The 15,926-nt window shown below is 36.6% G+C and overlaps 2 protein-coding genes across 4 annotated transcripts; both read right to left on the bottom strand.

Moving 5' to 3' along the window:
- Positions 1-2,005: 2,005 nt before the first annotated feature.
- Positions 2,006-7,154, bottom strand: LOC135735066 (tissue alpha-L-fucosidase-like). Its single transcript, XM_065253699.2, has 8 exons — positions 6,607-7,154; positions 6,340-6,474; positions 5,128-5,265; positions 4,887-4,992; positions 4,596-4,796; positions 3,887-4,077; positions 3,450-3,549; positions 2,006-3,331 (listed from the first exon to the last, which is right to left on the bottom strand). The coding sequence occupies exons 1-8, from the start codon at positions 6,945-6,947 to the stop codon at positions 3,200-3,202; spliced, it is 1,344 nt and encodes a 447-aa protein (XP_065109771.2). The 5' UTR covers positions 6,948-7,154; the 3' UTR covers positions 2,006-3,199.
- Positions 7,155-7,407: 253 nt separating this feature from the next.
- On the bottom strand, positions 7,408-12,794 carry zbtb8b (zinc finger and BTB domain containing 8B). Of its 3 annotated transcripts, none has more exons than XM_065253702.2 (4): positions 12,686-12,794; positions 11,197-12,254; positions 10,954-11,111; positions 7,408-8,657 (listed from the first exon to the last, which is right to left on the bottom strand). In XM_065253702.2, the coding sequence occupies exons 2-4, from the start codon at positions 12,227-12,229 to the stop codon at positions 8,346-8,348; spliced, it is 1,503 nt and encodes a 500-aa protein (XP_065109774.1). In that variant the 5' UTR covers positions 12,230-12,254; positions 12,686-12,794; the 3' UTR covers positions 7,408-8,345. The 3 variants fall into 3 exon arrangements, with proteins under 3 accessions (XP_065109774.1, XP_065109773.1, XP_065109772.1); XM_065253701.2 differs by having other exon boundaries at positions 11,197-12,257; positions 12,686-12,793; XM_065253700.2 differs by having other exon boundaries at positions 11,197-12,789.
- Between the last annotated feature and the right edge of the window lie 3,132 nt (positions 12,795-15,926).

Here is a 15,926-nt window from a genome sequence, read left to right as displayed (position 1 = left end):
AACACATTTTTGTGTTAACTCAACTGCTGGGTTATTGTTATCAACCATGTTAAAACAACCCAGAAGTTGGTCAGAAATGTGTTCCTATAGTTACCCGGCCCTGGGTTAAAAACAACCCAATATTTTTTAGTGTGTAGAACACAAATGAAGATATTTTGGAAAACGTTTTCTTGTTAAGCAACACAAACAAATTCCTAAAAGTTTGGAACAATTTGAAGGTTTCATTTTAAGTGAACAAACCCTTTTATTTATTTTGCTTTAAATTCAAAGTTATCAATTTATTGTTTAAAATAACATATTGCAGAGGCGGATATATCGGCTGATATTTTTTTCCAATTGGCCAGTAAAGTTCTCTATTATTTAAATGTGTTGTTTGTAATAAAAAGACACTCGGTGTCACTTAATGCAGTGGTTCTCAAACTTTTTCAACGTGCGGCCCCCCGTGTGTACAGAGCGTTCCTTCGCAGCCCCCCTAAAGGAAAAGTAATGACAAATGTATTCTAAAACACAACTTAATTAAACAAAACATATAAAATTATACAAAGTAGTGCTGTTTGTTAGTAGCCTTTTTTGGGGGGTTTAATTACAGAGAATTTATGATGAATTCATTTATTTGATAAAATGTCATAAAACTGGGGTCCCCCTGGCAAGATCTTGAGGCCCCCAGTTTGAGAACCACTGACTTAATGTAAAGTCAAAGTCTGACAGACAGTATCATTATTCTAATCATTATTCACTATAATGTTATGTTGTGTCACACACTAGTTCAACACACTTATTCAAACAGTACCATGAGAGGTCAGATCCACATTCATTTTGTAAATATGTTTAAGAGCAAATGTTTATTTAGTTTCAGCAATCTTCTGTTTGCTCTTATTTGCTGTATCGGCGAATCGGCCATACAGCTGTCTTTGGTATCGGCCATTAAACCCATTTGGTCGACCACTAGTAATTAACAAGACTCTATCAATGACCACCGGATTATAAATACAGGGGCCTCATTTATAAAGCGTGCGTACGCACAAATTTGATCGTAAAGTGACTGTGCGTAGGCAAAAATCCACGGCAAAGTCCATATTTATAAAAACTGTCTTTGACGTGGAAAAGTGCTTAGCGCCACGTCAGGGTCTGAGCAGACGTACGCACTTTTGCTTGTCTGATTGCTGCAGGTTTTTGGAAATATAAGCCATTCTTGCTGTTTGAAATTGGGTTTAAACATTGACAAGCGCTCTTTTATATGTCTGACATTAAAGCAACACCAAAGAGTTTTTTTTACCTTAAAATAACGCTTCCAAAACAGTTTCAGTCGTTCATCCACTCTAAACAGGGTGAACAGCACTTTCACATTCGCTTTGCAGCCCTCTATCGGCCAAAACCGCACTAAAGAAGTTTCCAACAGTCGGGTAGTGGTCCTGTAGTCCGAGTGAATACTACAAAAACTTGCTTTACAGCAGACCTACAATCCAATCAGAGCCAGCTATGCCTCAGTATTTATGACAGTGGTAATGAACAATTACGCTTCTAACCTGTAGGGGGAGCAAAGAGCCAGAGTTCTTTAGTGTTGCTTTAATTACGCATCGTTTAAAGGCGGAGATCTGAAACTGGTCGGCTGCGCGCACAAGTTCAAGTTCATTTACGATTTATGGATTTGAAAGAGGTACGCGCGTTTTCTGCGCGTACGTTCGGTTTATGAATCACACGTACGCATTTTTGTTAAATGATCGTAAGATCAAATGTAGGATGGTTTTTACGCAGCATTTTATAAATGAGGCCCCAGGTTTCACACAAAATGTATTTCCAATAATTAAATTGTGATTATTATTTACAGTAGGTATTATTTATTTACAGTAGGCTATATGTATTGTTCAAAGGGTTTTTAAAGATGTATATAACTTTAAAAAAGTTATATAGATAATTTACTATAGCATGTTAAAATTGCCACTTTGTATGTGTGAGCAAAAATGTGCTGTTTATCGGTGTGTCCTTTAAAATGCAAATGAGCTGATGAAATTTCATTTCATTTATTATACAGAAAAGGTTCAAAAGTAACATTTAGAAACAATTTAAATGAGCCTGACTCGGTTTAAAAACTGGTTTCCAGCAGGTTCCTGTTCTGCAGAACATAAAAACACAATTTACAACACAAAATAAAAAAAAACAGTTTTAAACACAAGGGAAACAAATACAAAGAACTAAAAACAACAATATAATCAGTGCAAACAAAACTAGGACAATTTATAAATGATCAGTGAGTAAGAGTGTTACTGTTTAGAAGAAAGTTTTGTATGCCTTTTTGAAACATGTGATAGATGGGATATCATTCCAAATTTTGGTGCATGTATAAAACAAAAATTTCTGACCATAATTATTTTTATATGAAGGGACTAGTATAAGTGCCTGTGATACTGACCTAATGAAATGTACTTGTCTCATATTGTCTGAGGGATGAATTGCAGCAAGTGTTGGTATAGTAGCATTTTGAATTTGAAAATACAAGATCATTAATATATAAAAGTAAAGGTCCAAGAAACAATACACACAAATGCAAACATTGATCGCCATGATGGTGGTTTGTTGAAATTGAATCTCAATTGTGCTTTAAAGTATTTCTCTCTCTAGCTCTCTCTTTCTCTCTGTACTAAATGGCAGTGTCATGGTTGGATAGTGCAGATTAAAGGGTGGTGTTATTATAATAAGATCACCCTCTGACATCACAACGGGAGCAAAATGACCTATCATTGATATTTTTTTCACATGCTTGCAGAGAATGGTTTACCAAAACGAAGTTACTGAAATTTTTCACATTTTCTCGCATGATAGAATCACTGGAGACACACATATAGCAAAAGTCAGATTTTCATGATATGTCCCCTTTAAAGTGAAGTAATAGTTTTGCTCAGTGTGTATTGTTTCTAAGCTCAAGTAAAGGTCAAGTAACACAATTACATAGTTAAACATAAAAAAAAAGTAGTTTATTTGGTTTGGATGTGTCAGTTGTTTGCTCATGAAGCAAACAGTTTTATTAAGGCAGTAAAAATTTGATTCAATTACATAGTTAAACATTTAAAAAAAGTAGTTTATTTGGTTTGGATGTGTCAGTTGTTTGATCATTAAGCAAACAGTTTTATTAAGGCAGTAAAAATTTGATTCAATCTCCATTTTAAACATCTAAAAATCATGAGATTGTAAATGAATGGGTTTAATTGACCCCATCCAGTTTGATGGTCCAGGCTTGAGCAGGTGTACAAGGCAGATCCGGCAGAAGAAGAATGAGTCCTGATATGTGCAGAGGAGCCCATTTCAGCGGCTCAGGGTTACCTAACAAAGTCACCTGAACAGAGATGCAACACTGAGACCTTCTTTCATATGTCAGAAGTTAAAATAATGCACATTTTATTCCTAAACAGTGTTTTCCGTGACAAAGGTAATTTTATTTTGTGAATATTTACCACAGTTTTGTCAGTTGTTATGGGTGTAGAGAGCTGAAATATGGCCTTCTCTGGATTTGCGGTAAAGATGGCATACACTGTGCTGCCTTTTGAAGTGTACCTGGAAATGAAGAAACACTAAAACTAATGACGCATCCAGAGATTTAATAGAAATACACCACAGGCTAACTACAGCTAATGTTTGACACCAGAAGCACACAGATAAGACAGCAGGATGCTCATTGATCCTGACATAATGAACATATGGAAAAGTATTCACGCGGTCACATGATTAGGGAACAGTGCAGTACTTGGACATAAAGTTGTAGGAGTGGGCTACTATTGATTTTCAATGATGATTATTTCAGTTGGAGATATAAGTTCTTGAAGTTCTCCAAAAGACAATACGTGAAAAGATCCATTCACTTCCCATTAAAGAAAAACAAGAATTAACTCACCAGACAGGTACAGTAGCATTCTCAGTCTGGACTTTCCAAGGCTCGGTTGCATAGATGGCCTCCCCGTTGATTCTCATCCAGTCACCAATACTTCTGAGACGTTCCTCAAACACAGGAGGAATCATGCCTTCTGCTGTCGGCCCTACATTCAACAGGTAATTTCCCCCTAAACTCACTGTGTAGACCATGTCCTGTGAAAACACACCATGAGAGATTCATGGAGGATCATGTAGTATGCTACAGCACCAGACTCCTATATTTCATGACAGTTTTAATAAACATTTTATTTAATCTCAAATTAAAGGGGACATATCAGGAAAATCTGATGTTTTCCATGTTTAAGTGCTATAATTGTGTCCCTAGTGCTTCTATCAACCTAGAAAATGTTAAAAAATCAACCCAGTAACTTTGGCTCCCTTTGTGATGTCAGAAGGGGATAGTACCACCACTTAATCTGCACTGTCCAACCACAGCACTGCCATTTAGTGCAGATATCAACTCACCCAAAAACTGCACATTTTGCTCACACCTACAAAGTGGCAATTTTAACACGCTATAATACATCATCTGGGGTGTATTTTGAGCTTAAACTTCACATATGCACTAAGATATCTTTTATGTCTTAAAAAGTCTGCGAAATGTCCCCTTATGCTTATTTGTATGTATAATGCACTCAAGACAGACTACTTCTAATAACAACACGACCCACCTTTATAATAGATGGCAAATCCATTAATTCTCTCAACATCATATTTCGACGATACCCCCAAGAGTAATTATCCACTGATGTGCATTTTTCCCACTTGTGTTTGGGAGGCTGCCCCGGGGTAAACTTGTCAGCGCAGTTGTAATAACCTCCATGTTTACAGGAACAGCCCGCCCCCCATCTGTCATTGGTCACCACTACATCCTGTAAGGAGTTTGAAAATTCAGTGTTTATAATCTTAAACATTTCAAACGCATTTTAAAAAATGAGAATAGCAAGATGTGAAGATCTCACTTTGACCGGACTATCATTGTAAAGCCAAGCTAGAAATTCTGTGGAGTTCCAGTAGGTGTCAGGTGCTTCCCAATCCCCATCTGACCAAATTAATTCTGGTTTGTACCTGAAAGGACAGACGCATGTCATAAAACTATTACAATAAAACCTTATAGAGTATATGTATTGTAGGCTGTAAAGGTTGATGTGTTACTTCTCATGCACAATCCTGTACCACCATCATGTGATCAATATCATTTACCTATTGACCAGATTGTGGAGTTCTGGCATTACTTTGTTTACAACAAACTCCTGGGTTTTGAAACCTGACTGCTTGTCACTCATGTAGAGGGGATTGAACCACTCAAACAGAGTGCTGTAGAGTCCATAATGTAGAGACCTATATTCACAAACACATTTCAAATAACATGTTAGTTCAAAAACCCACTGAAATGTCTTCAAATCTGCAGCATTGTCCGAGTCGTTGACGTGATTTACACTAAATATACTATTATTCACAGATGAATAATAAGAGTTCTGACATATCATGAGCCTTAAAACACAACAGTTTCCTCATTCTTATGTAAACCTTGTGCATGCAAGAGACAAAACAGACCAATCTCAACATAACACCAACTTTGACCTTACAGTCGAGATATACAACCAACATTAAATTACACATTCAATTAAGTACAATGTTGTTACAATGCTTAAAGGCGGAGTCCATGATGTTTGAAAGCCAATGTTGATATTTGAAATCACCTAAACAAACACGCCCCTACCCCAATAGAATCTGGACCTTCTGTTGATAGACCCGCCCCACACATACGCAACCCGGCATTTGATTTGATTTGATTGGCTATAAGTGTGTTTTGGTAGTCGGCCCGTCTCCTTTTCCAAACCGTTTTTCAAACATCGTGGACTCCGCCTTTAAAACAAAGTTGTGACTGCTGAGTTAGCACTATATTAATTAATTTATTAAATAATTAATGCTATATGTTAACGCTTAGGCTAAAGTTAAAGCTACTGAAGAAGCTGCTCTGAGAAACAGCCAATCAGAACAGAGCTTAACATTATTATTCATGAGCCTTTCAAATAAGGTAATAATAGACCATTTAATTCTAAAGGCAAATAAATGGACATGTAAAACTGTTTCTGGATCATTTTTGCACTTAAAAAACACAAACCTGCTATGCAGATATTAGAGAACAATTTAACAGATTATTTCAATGCATGCTTGCTTTGGCACCTTTAATGTTTACTTCAGTTTTAGGCTCCTATTAATTAAATACTGTATATTTTTACGTGCAAAATGACGTCAGAAGGATCCGTATTAGCGGAAGTGTGTGTTTTGAATGCTTTCTTAATGCAAATTTTCTCAGTGTTTTTGAGCACACTAGAAATCTTTAAGGCTTACATGTTTATAATAAAGGTCACAAAACCTTCATTTTCAAACAAACACTGTCTACTGTACCTCTTCCTTACGGCATCGCCCAAGTCTGCGACCAGATCCCTATGAGGTCCATTATCAACCGAATTCCAGTTCCAGGAATTCGGGGATCCCCAATTCGTAAATCCTTCGTGGTGTTTCGAAGTAAGGACCACGTATCTGCACGAAACATATAAAGTATTTAATATATATACACTCAAAACACAAACAACTATATATATATATATATATATATATATATATATATATATATATATATATATATCAAAAACAACATTTAAATCATCATACTTGGCTCCCGAAGCTAGGAAAACATCCGCCCACTGTTCGGGGTCAAAAAACTGTGCGTGAAAGTCAGGTGCAAAATCCGCGTATGTGAATCCTGGTGGATAGTTTTTCACCATGTAGGCTATGTAATTTGCTTTATGGGCGCCCTTCCAGTTCCACCAGAACCACTCACTCCCGAACCCAGGTACAGAAAACACCCCCCAGTGAATAAAAATGCCGAACTTCGCCTCGTCGTACCATTTGGGCAGAGGTCTGGAGTCCAAACTCGTCCAGTCCGGTGTATATTTAACTCCGATGCATGCTGTGCAAAATACGGCACAAAGAAACAGCGAAATCCGAGTCATTTCTGTGCATATACTGCGATCAGTCAGATGATGATGATGATGATGATGAATGTAAATAAGTGTGAACGGATCGAGCACGGCTGTCAGTACTGATATGAATACGCTTTGATCTCTGTAAAAGAGAAATGTTTTGTTCTTTCTTTCTGTTCCACATAACGCAATCACAAAAACCGAAAAAACTAGTTTATTTCCTGGTTGGTCATATGATTTCAAACATGTGAATACACCACATGATTTGAATGCAAAACTGACGTCATGCAGCGCTGCGCAGACTGAATGATGACATCACAGCACCGCGAGTACTGTGCTTCTGAATCGCTCTCGCGGTACTGTGATGTCATAAATGGAAACCGATCGCTCTGCGCAGTGGCACTGAATTCGAAAACACGCCTGTTGCTTTTTGTTAAATGTAAAAACGACACTTTCAATACATAAAAAGAAAACGGTAAAAGTTGTATGCACTTTTTATTGATTTACATAATTCATAATAAATATAGTGTACGTTTCTCACAGAAAGAAAAATAGACATAAAAAACAATGTGACTTTGAACTATTGGTAGATATCAATTGTAATACACAGGATAAAAAATAATAATAAATAAAAAAACCGTTTATAAAATGATGCTTAATATTACAATAGTAAACCTATAATTAACATGGCAGGTCCACTGAACTGTTTAGGCTTATAGCCGTAACAACATAAACAAATGGCTTTTGTGGACAAAACATACAACAACTTCCGGTTAACTTCCACATAGAATCAATAACAAACCTAGAGTAGATTATTTCTGATAATAAGCTAAATAAACAACAAGTAAAGGACCTTAGTTTAAATTATAGGTAAAGCGTATCAACCACTAAACTGAGCTAACTGTGTAAAATTAATGTTTATACAGATTCTTCAATTCTTGCCTGTCTGCCAAATCCACACAGTGGTGATCCATGTTCACTATCTCCTCTCATCTTTTGGAAACCAAAACATTTTTATTTTTCAAAAGGTATTCGTTCCAGAGGTCATTTTATTCGCTAGCCAAACCGATAAACAAGCACAGACCAGAAGTTAACTTCGGGCCAGACGCTTAACCGCAGCAATGCGCCTGATGAAACCACCTATAATAACACTTTTTGTGCTGTCCTTTGAAGCAAAACAATATTCCTTAACAACTGCTACAACACATTCAACAGCATGTTGTGCCATCATTGTCATATAGCAAAACAGGTTTCATAATCAGACATTACCATTTCAGATTTAAACTAAACATAACACAGACAGAGTAATTTATAATGTAGTTCAAATGTATTTTATAATTGCACCAAGTTATTAACCTTCCTTTCTAACCCCCACATAATAGCTGAGGTTTAGTGTGATGAAATGCTATGGCAGAAATGCAAATTAATCTACAATAGAGTCCCATTCTCTGCCAGTTGTCTGGCAACATTCTGCTTATCGTCCTGTTCCTGTATTGGAGTACTAGCGCTTGGTTCCTCTTCATCCCCTTCCACTATATAGACGGACCAGTCCGAGTCTCGTGCTCCCCTCTCCATAGCTTCAGACTGGATGCTGATGTTCATAGAGGAGGGATCTTCATTGGTTGTAGTAACAAAGGTGCAGCCATCACAAAGTCCATATCGTTTCATTCCCTGCGACACAAGGCCTGAGAACACTCGCCGGCAACCTTTACACACGATGGGCCAGGTGGAGCGATGGACCTGTCCATCAGGAAAAAAAAGATATTTCAATGCATTATAGGGCACTTATTATTGCCTTTTTACAAAATGTAATATAAGTTTCAAGTGTGCCCAGAATGTGTCTGTGAAGTTTCTTTCTTTCTTTCTTTCTTTCTTTCTTAACGCCATACCAGCTTCAAAGGCTATATTCATGGCGAGAATAAATTATAATTAAATCAAAGGATGATTAAAAAAGATGTTTCAAATTTATTTCCTCTAAAAATCTTAAAACCATGCTTGGGCTCGCTTGATTAAAAACCTTTTTAAAACTATCAACAGAGTAAAAACGGTTTCTCACAGGGGTAAATGTAACACAGTCTAAAAGGATATGTTTAATGGACAATGGATTTTGACAACATGAACATTTTGGATGGTTTTCTCCTAAGAGTAAAAATTCGTGTGTCATCTTTGAATGTCCTATTCTACATCTTGTATATATATATATAACTTGATTCCATCGTTCATCAAAACAGGAATTATGTTTTTTCCTCACATCAGGATTTATTTCATGCAACTTATTATTTAGATATTGATCCCATTCTGATTGCCATTTATCTCTGATGTATTCATTTATCGTTTGTTTTAAGTCTGTAAAAGGTATAGAACACTTTATTGGTTCTGTGGATAGTGCTTCTTTTGCTGCATTGTCCGCTTTCTTATTTCCAGCAATTCCTGAGTGTCCAGGTACCCAGCAAAAGTAGATGTTAATAGCCTTTGATTTCAGCATTGATAATGTAATGAAGATCTTGACTATTGTTGGATGATCAGTTTTAGGGCTGGGTATCGATTCAGATGTTCCAGATCGATTCGATTTCGATTCACAAGCTATTAAATCGATTCGATTCCGATTCTCGATTCAACTCAATGAATATAGATTTAATACACATACTATATTAATAAAAAAAGAACAGTGAACAGCAGTTTACAAGTGGGTTATTAATAAAAAGAAATTAAAAGCCACAACACGTCTTGCTTGCGAAATCTAAAATGCTTCCATTCCTCCGTTCAATGTTTGCGGAAATAAATATGAAAAAAATCGATTCTGCTCTTTGAGAATCGATTTTTAATCGACCACGTTTTAAAAAACGATTAATCGAAAAATCGAGGCATGATTTTGAGTCAGTCACTATTAAGAATTTCTTCTGTGAAGATGTTTCAATAAATTTTAATGCCAACAATAAAGCATTTGCTTCTGCTGTGAAGATTGAACTTTGATCTGGAATACGTATTCCTTGATGTTCTTCATTCGAAGCAAAAGCTGCCGTTACCTGGTTTCCAGATTTAGATCCATCTGTGTATATTGGAGTATACTGGGGATAAATAGCTCTTATTTCTAAAAATTGTAGCTGATAATCATTTGGGTGTGTTTCAGATTTTTGATTTTTTGATAAATCCCACAAAATAAAGGGTTTTTTGATATCCCAAGGAGGAATTTTGCAAAAGTGGGTTTGTTCCAGGATGTTTAAATCTAATTTGAGATTTTCCAGATGAGGTTTTATTCGTAAACCAAAAGGAGGAATATGATTTGGTTTTCTTTCATACATTATTGAATACTGGGTTGAAAAAACTGCTGGATGTGCTGGGTTTCCTTTATTTGTTTTTAATTTAATTGCATATTGTAAGGCCAACTTTAATCGTCTGTTTTCCAAGGAAGGTTCATTAGCTTCTACATATAGACTTTGAATGGGCGATGTTCTATAAGCTCCCAAAGCTAGTCGTATGCCTTGATGATGAATAGTATCCAAGGATTGTATGTATGATTTCCTGGCAGATCCATAAACAATACTTCCATAGTCCAACTTTGAACGGATCAGTGTTCTATACAAATTCATAAGTGATGTCATATCTGCTCCCCATTTAGTTTTGGACAAAACCTTTAAAATGTTCATGTCTTTAGAACACTTCTTTTTAAGCATTTTAATATGTGGAATAAAGGACAGCTTATTGTCAAAAATTATGCCAAGGAATTTTGTCTCCTTTTCGACTTTAATGGGAGTTCCATCCAAAAATAATTCTGGTTCATTGTGTAATGAACGAAGTTGACAAAAATGCATACAGACAGTTTTTGTTTGTGAAAATTTAAAGCCATTTCGTACTGTTTACATATGATGTAAACAAAAACTTTTATTCTGCTAACGATTAATCGCGATTAATTGTTAAGCATCCCTAGTTCACACACTGCAAAAACACAAATTATGTGCAAACACCTTGTGAAAGTGGATTTTGCATAATAGGTTTTTGCATAATAGGACATATCCTAGGCTTTACTGAGACTTACAGAAGTAGCATGAGTGCGAAGATGTTCCTGTCGTGTAAATCTCTTGCCGCAGACCTCACATGGAAACGGTCTCTCTCCTGTGTGGCAGCGGATGTGCCTCTTCAAAATGCCTTTTTGTTTGGCTGTGTATGGGCAGAATGGACATTTATGCAGCCTCCCTGTGTGGAAAAAAATGCAGAAGTGTTACAAAACATTCTTGATGAGGTACACAAACATTCATAATTGGTTTTGTGTTGCTCTCACCTGGATCATCCCCATACCAGTCATTCTGAATCTCCATACTGCAGGGGCCACCGGGGCCAAGCATGTCATCCATACGAGCAAATCCACTGGAGTAGCCCAAACTCTGGGAAAAGTGCTCATCGCGGTTATGGTTGGCTCCACCTCGAAACAGCACATCCGGGAACTGCTTCACCTGACAGTTACCGAATAAATTGGAGGACAGCTCAGTGCTCGAGGCCGGGCTAGCGTCGCCGGGTCTTTCACCTTCGTTACTCTGGCCACGGTAAAGAACCGTGTCTTTGGATTCCCGCGAAGACTCACCCTCTTCATCAGGGTCATACTCAATTTTTGGGTGCACCAATCCCAAAAGCAGACCCGGGGTGGACGAGTTGACCAAATCTGGGCCCGAATCGTTCTTTGTCGGAGCATTAACGGCAGGCCGGTTAGGAAATGCTCCTTGTGAGCTTTCACTCTCGGAGTCTTTGCTGCTGCTGGTGGCTGCAGGTGTGGTGATGGCAGCTGTCGGTGCATCATCGGGGCTCAGGACCTCTGTGACCTGTGCCGAACTCCTTTGGTCTGTTTCAGATGTGGATGCCACCGGAGCACCGGTGACTGAAACCGGAGTCACATCATCATCCGGACCCTCTTTATGCTTGCATCTCTCGCCATCACGGTTACAGATCTCCAGAGATGATTTGATGTAGCCCTTACAGAAGTTCACCACATCCGTCATCTGCAGGTAGCTCGCAGCTGACATGATTTCAATGACATTGTTGCTGCGCAGGTCAAGTCGACCTGAATAGAGAAAGTCCAGGATGAAGGAAAACGCCTCGGCTGTGACGATGTCCAGAGAAGCCGTGCTGTGTCTTTGAACATTGTCCTGCAAATAATGCACCAACAGGGCCCGAAAATACCCACTGCTGGCGAAGAGGATATTACGATGGGCTTTGAAAACCCGACCCTCGACAACGATGCTGCAGTCGCAGAAGAAATCCCGCTTCCGCTGCTCATTCAGTTCAGACAAAACTCTCGACAGATATGAAGGGACTTCCATCTTTACTCTCCAGTCATGCGCTTCTCTGCTAAATTAATAAATAAACAACTTAAATACACATAAAGACACGGGTCAGCTAAGTTAGAGAGACGTCGAAAATAAAAAACGACTGTTAGACATCAATAAAGGCGTTTTGAAGATGATTGAAAATCGCACCACTGTATTAACTTATATTTAATATTCCGTTGAATATTTGTATAGACTTTCACAACAATATAAACATAATCAAACTCGTGCTACAAATCGGTGGTTGTAACTTAAGACAAATGAACATAGGACTTAAAATAAACAGATTTTTAACAAACATGACAGCAAGTGAAACAGGCAGCAACGAACAAAACATAAACGAGTCTTGTTTAACGCTACAACTAATCAAACACTGAACAAACAGAGTATTTTATAAACACCAAACTGCATCAAATACAAGCCACGCGGATTACGGATATTAATACATACATTTAAATCATTGTTTGGTTGATATTCATTATGTTCTTTTAAAAATGTCTTCCTGATTCACCACTTCCTGTTTGCTTCGCTGTACTTCCGGTTGTCGTGTCAGCAGCGGGGAAAGCCTCCAGTTTTCCTAAGAAATGTAAATATTTTGTCAAATAGAGATTCTCATTATTAAACATATGTATGTTAATTATATGTGAAATGTAAATTATAATAATAATAATGTAAAATAGATTATTATAATTATTATCATTATTATTAACGTTTAATCTACGACTGGGGAAAACACTTAGTTTAGCTTAAAAAATATTAAGATTATTATATCGTTTTATATACAAATATTAATTTAAATATTATTTAAAGAAAATAATACATTTTAAATATTTATCCAATACAAGAAAGTATTTCGTAAAATAATTAAAATACGCTTAATATATCACAACTTTTAATACTAAAGTATGTTTTTTTTTTAAAGAAAGGACAAAAGTTATTTTTCTTCATTCCAGCTTAAAGTTTACAGAGTGCCTGCATAAGTCTCTGTTGCCTCAGCATCAAATGTTATCATTTAACGTTATTTGAATTTTAAAGTACTAATAAAAAACATCATTTGTAGAGTTTTTCACATCAGTTTTACAATTGCCACTATTAGTGGTTATGTCTTGCTATCTCAATATTAGCCTATGTGAGGAGAAATAGCCTAGTATTTCTAATATCACATATAGATACAGAAGATAGAAGTTTAAAGTTGCAGGCTTGAAGTTAACTTTAGTACAATAATTTGTACTAAAAAACTAAATTTCATTTACATTGTTTTTAGTAGTTGCAGGATTTGTTTGGAAACCTGTAACAGGTTTATTTATTAAAGAACCTGCTGGCTACATAGGAATAAACACTAATATGTTTATGATATTTCTGGACATCCCGCTAATCTCCCAGCCTTAAACTAGCCAACCAATTCAGCACCTTGAAACCTTTTTTTTTTTTTTAGAAATAATATTCAAGTCATTCACATATTTTTAAATAAAATGTTACTATTTATTTTTATCTATTATTATATATTGGAGACTATATGCAAAACTAAAAGTATTACTTTTGGACTAATAGTTTCAAAAGTATTTTAAATCACCACAAGGTGTCGCCAATGTCTATAACATGATTGATTTTGCAAGCAAACACACAATTTTTGATATTTCAAATATATAATGGATATTATATTGAGTCACCACTTGGGTTAAAAAATATTAAAGCAAAGCACATTTGATCAATGTGTAAAGCTTTTCTGTTATCTGTAAAATGGTCTCCTGTTCCTTTTTTGGTTGTTAACGTGTTTTCTTCATGGTCTGGAATGTGATAGGATTTAAATAATAATTAAAAATAGATAATAGATAAAAAGTCTGGATAATTTAAAAGATGGCATCGGTATAAACGTAATACAGATTCTCAAATGTGGATATAAAAGCAAGATGTGAATGCTGCTGTTGGTGGTGTATTTGCTGACTGGGCTGCTCTGGGTCTGTAAGTGAGGTCTGGGTCTGGCCGGTCTGGTGACTGGGTGCTGGGTCCTGAATGGAAGCCATCAGGCGGAACAGAATCGGCCCGTGTGAGGCTGATCATCCCTGACAGGACATCAGACAGCTAGCACAGAAATAATCAGGCTGAAATAAAAGCAGCATCTAACAAACGCTGACTTCCATGAAACCTAAGGATTATAGATGAGGTTTGTCTGTCTGTCTGCTGTCGATAGACAGATTATCACCATATTCAAAGCCACTTTCAACAAGAGGTTCATGCATTTAAAAAGAAGATTGCTGGTGACTGTTTTACTTGAACTTTATGAGATTGTGTCAGCAGTTGAAGTGTTCAGGGTGGATTAGGGGAAAAGTCTCGCCAGTCTTTCTTTGACCTTTGTTACTGTGACACACAAATGTAATAGTAATAGTAAAAGCCCCAAAAAAAATAAAAAAAAATAAGCACTTATGAATATGAATGCATTTGTAATAGCTGTATAAAGAGGTTGGAAAAAACCATGAATGACACTATCAAACGAGGCACAAAAATAATATCGAAATATTAGCAGTGAATGTCTATAGAGAGATAATGGCCATGAAAATGTGCACATTGCCTGATTCACATGCTGACATAAAGATTTTATCTTGAACTTTGCAAGCTCTGCAAAGTGTTATTCTGCTTTTTTGGCCACAATTCTACATTGATGTTAGGAAAGAAAAGAGACGGTGTGTAATGAACCATTAAAATCATGTGATGTCACACTCATGGTGTTATCTACAGTAGCTCATGTGAAAGTCATTTATACACACTTTTGATATGTTTACAATCATTGCAAAACAGATTTTTTATCTGCATGTATCAAGTATATTTGAAAGAGAAAAATATATTTTAGGTTTCTGCTTTGTTTTTCATTTGGTCAAATTTTTATTTATTTTAATCACTATTTAAAAAAGGCATTTTTTTTTACTTATTTATTTTTTATATCTCACACATTTCATGACCTGTGCACCTTGTGTATATGTGTCATTTGTGACTTTGATGTTAATCCTGCAATGTGAAAAAACTGCACATCACGTCACAGGACAGGTCAACTTTACAAACTTATTTTGTGTCAACTACCAATTGACTAAAAGGAAATAAACTGATTGTCAGCTTTTCAGTTTTTGTATGTTAGCTGCTTGCATACATCTGTGAGAACTTAAAACATTTAGATTCCCTTTAGCACAGTTATTTGCAGTGAACACCAAAAGCCCATTAAGTTAATTATGTCAGCATTATCCGCGTGAAGACTAATGCGCGAGGAGCCGGGCCTCATAGCTTATATACCACCCACTATTCCCCTTTCACTGACACACAGTCAGAGCTCTATATGTGGTCTGTCTGTCCAATCACACGAGACACACACTTCACCCTCGCGTTTTCTAGATCAAACGTAAGTCGTGGGAAAAGCCATAAAGCACATCAGAACATCTGACCTGTTGAAAATGTTTGTTTGCTGTACTTGCAGCTGTGTGCAGACAAAGACACGAGGCAAACGGCCTTGACTTCAAAGCTTCTTTGTATTCCAGATATAGATGATGTTGTGACCACAGAGCACTTATAGTGTAAGTGTGTAATAACATCCATCAGAGCTGCACCTCAAGTCAGAGAAAACCCAAACTTTTATATTAATAAGTTTTCATATTTCATACGAGCACAATCATCACAGGGTTTGTTTACAAGCAAACAGCAAGAA

The sequence above is a fragment of the Paramisgurnus dabryanus genome, chromosome 19, assembly GCF_030506205.2.
Source record: "Paramisgurnus dabryanus chromosome 19, PD_genome_1.1, whole genome shotgun sequence".
In the NCBI taxonomy this organism is placed as follows: Eukaryota; Metazoa; Chordata; class Actinopteri; order Cypriniformes; family Cobitidae; genus Paramisgurnus; species Paramisgurnus dabryanus.
This window is presented reverse-complemented; position numbering and strand designations above follow the sequence as displayed.

Excerpts from the sequence above, each read along its gene's own strand:
- LOC135735066 (XM_065253699.2), bottom strand. The coding sequence starts at position 6,947 with ATGACTCGGATTTCGCTGTTTCTTTGTGCCGTATTTTGCACAGCATGC. Across the intron at positions 4,078-4,595 it reads ATTTGCCATCTATTATAAAG|GACATGGTCTACACAGTGAG; the intron begins GTGGGTCGTGTT and ends GTGTTTTCACAG. Across the intron at positions 3,332-3,449 it reads TAACAACTGACAAAACTGTG|GTGACTTTGTTAGGTAACCC; the intron begins GTAAATATTCAC and ends ATCTCTGTTCAG.
- zbtb8b (XM_065253702.2), bottom strand. The coding sequence starts at position 12,229 with ATGGAAGTCCCTTCATATCTGTCGAGAGTTTTGTCTGAACTGAATGAG. Across the intron at positions 11,112-11,196 it reads CTGGTATGGGGATGATCCAG|GGAGGCTGCATAAATGTCCA; the intron begins GTGAGAGCAACA and ends TTTTCCACACAG. Across the intron at positions 8,658-10,953 it reads TTCGCACTCATGCTACTTCT|GTCCATCGCTCCACCTGGCC; the intron begins GTAAGTCTCAGT and ends CCTGATGGACAG.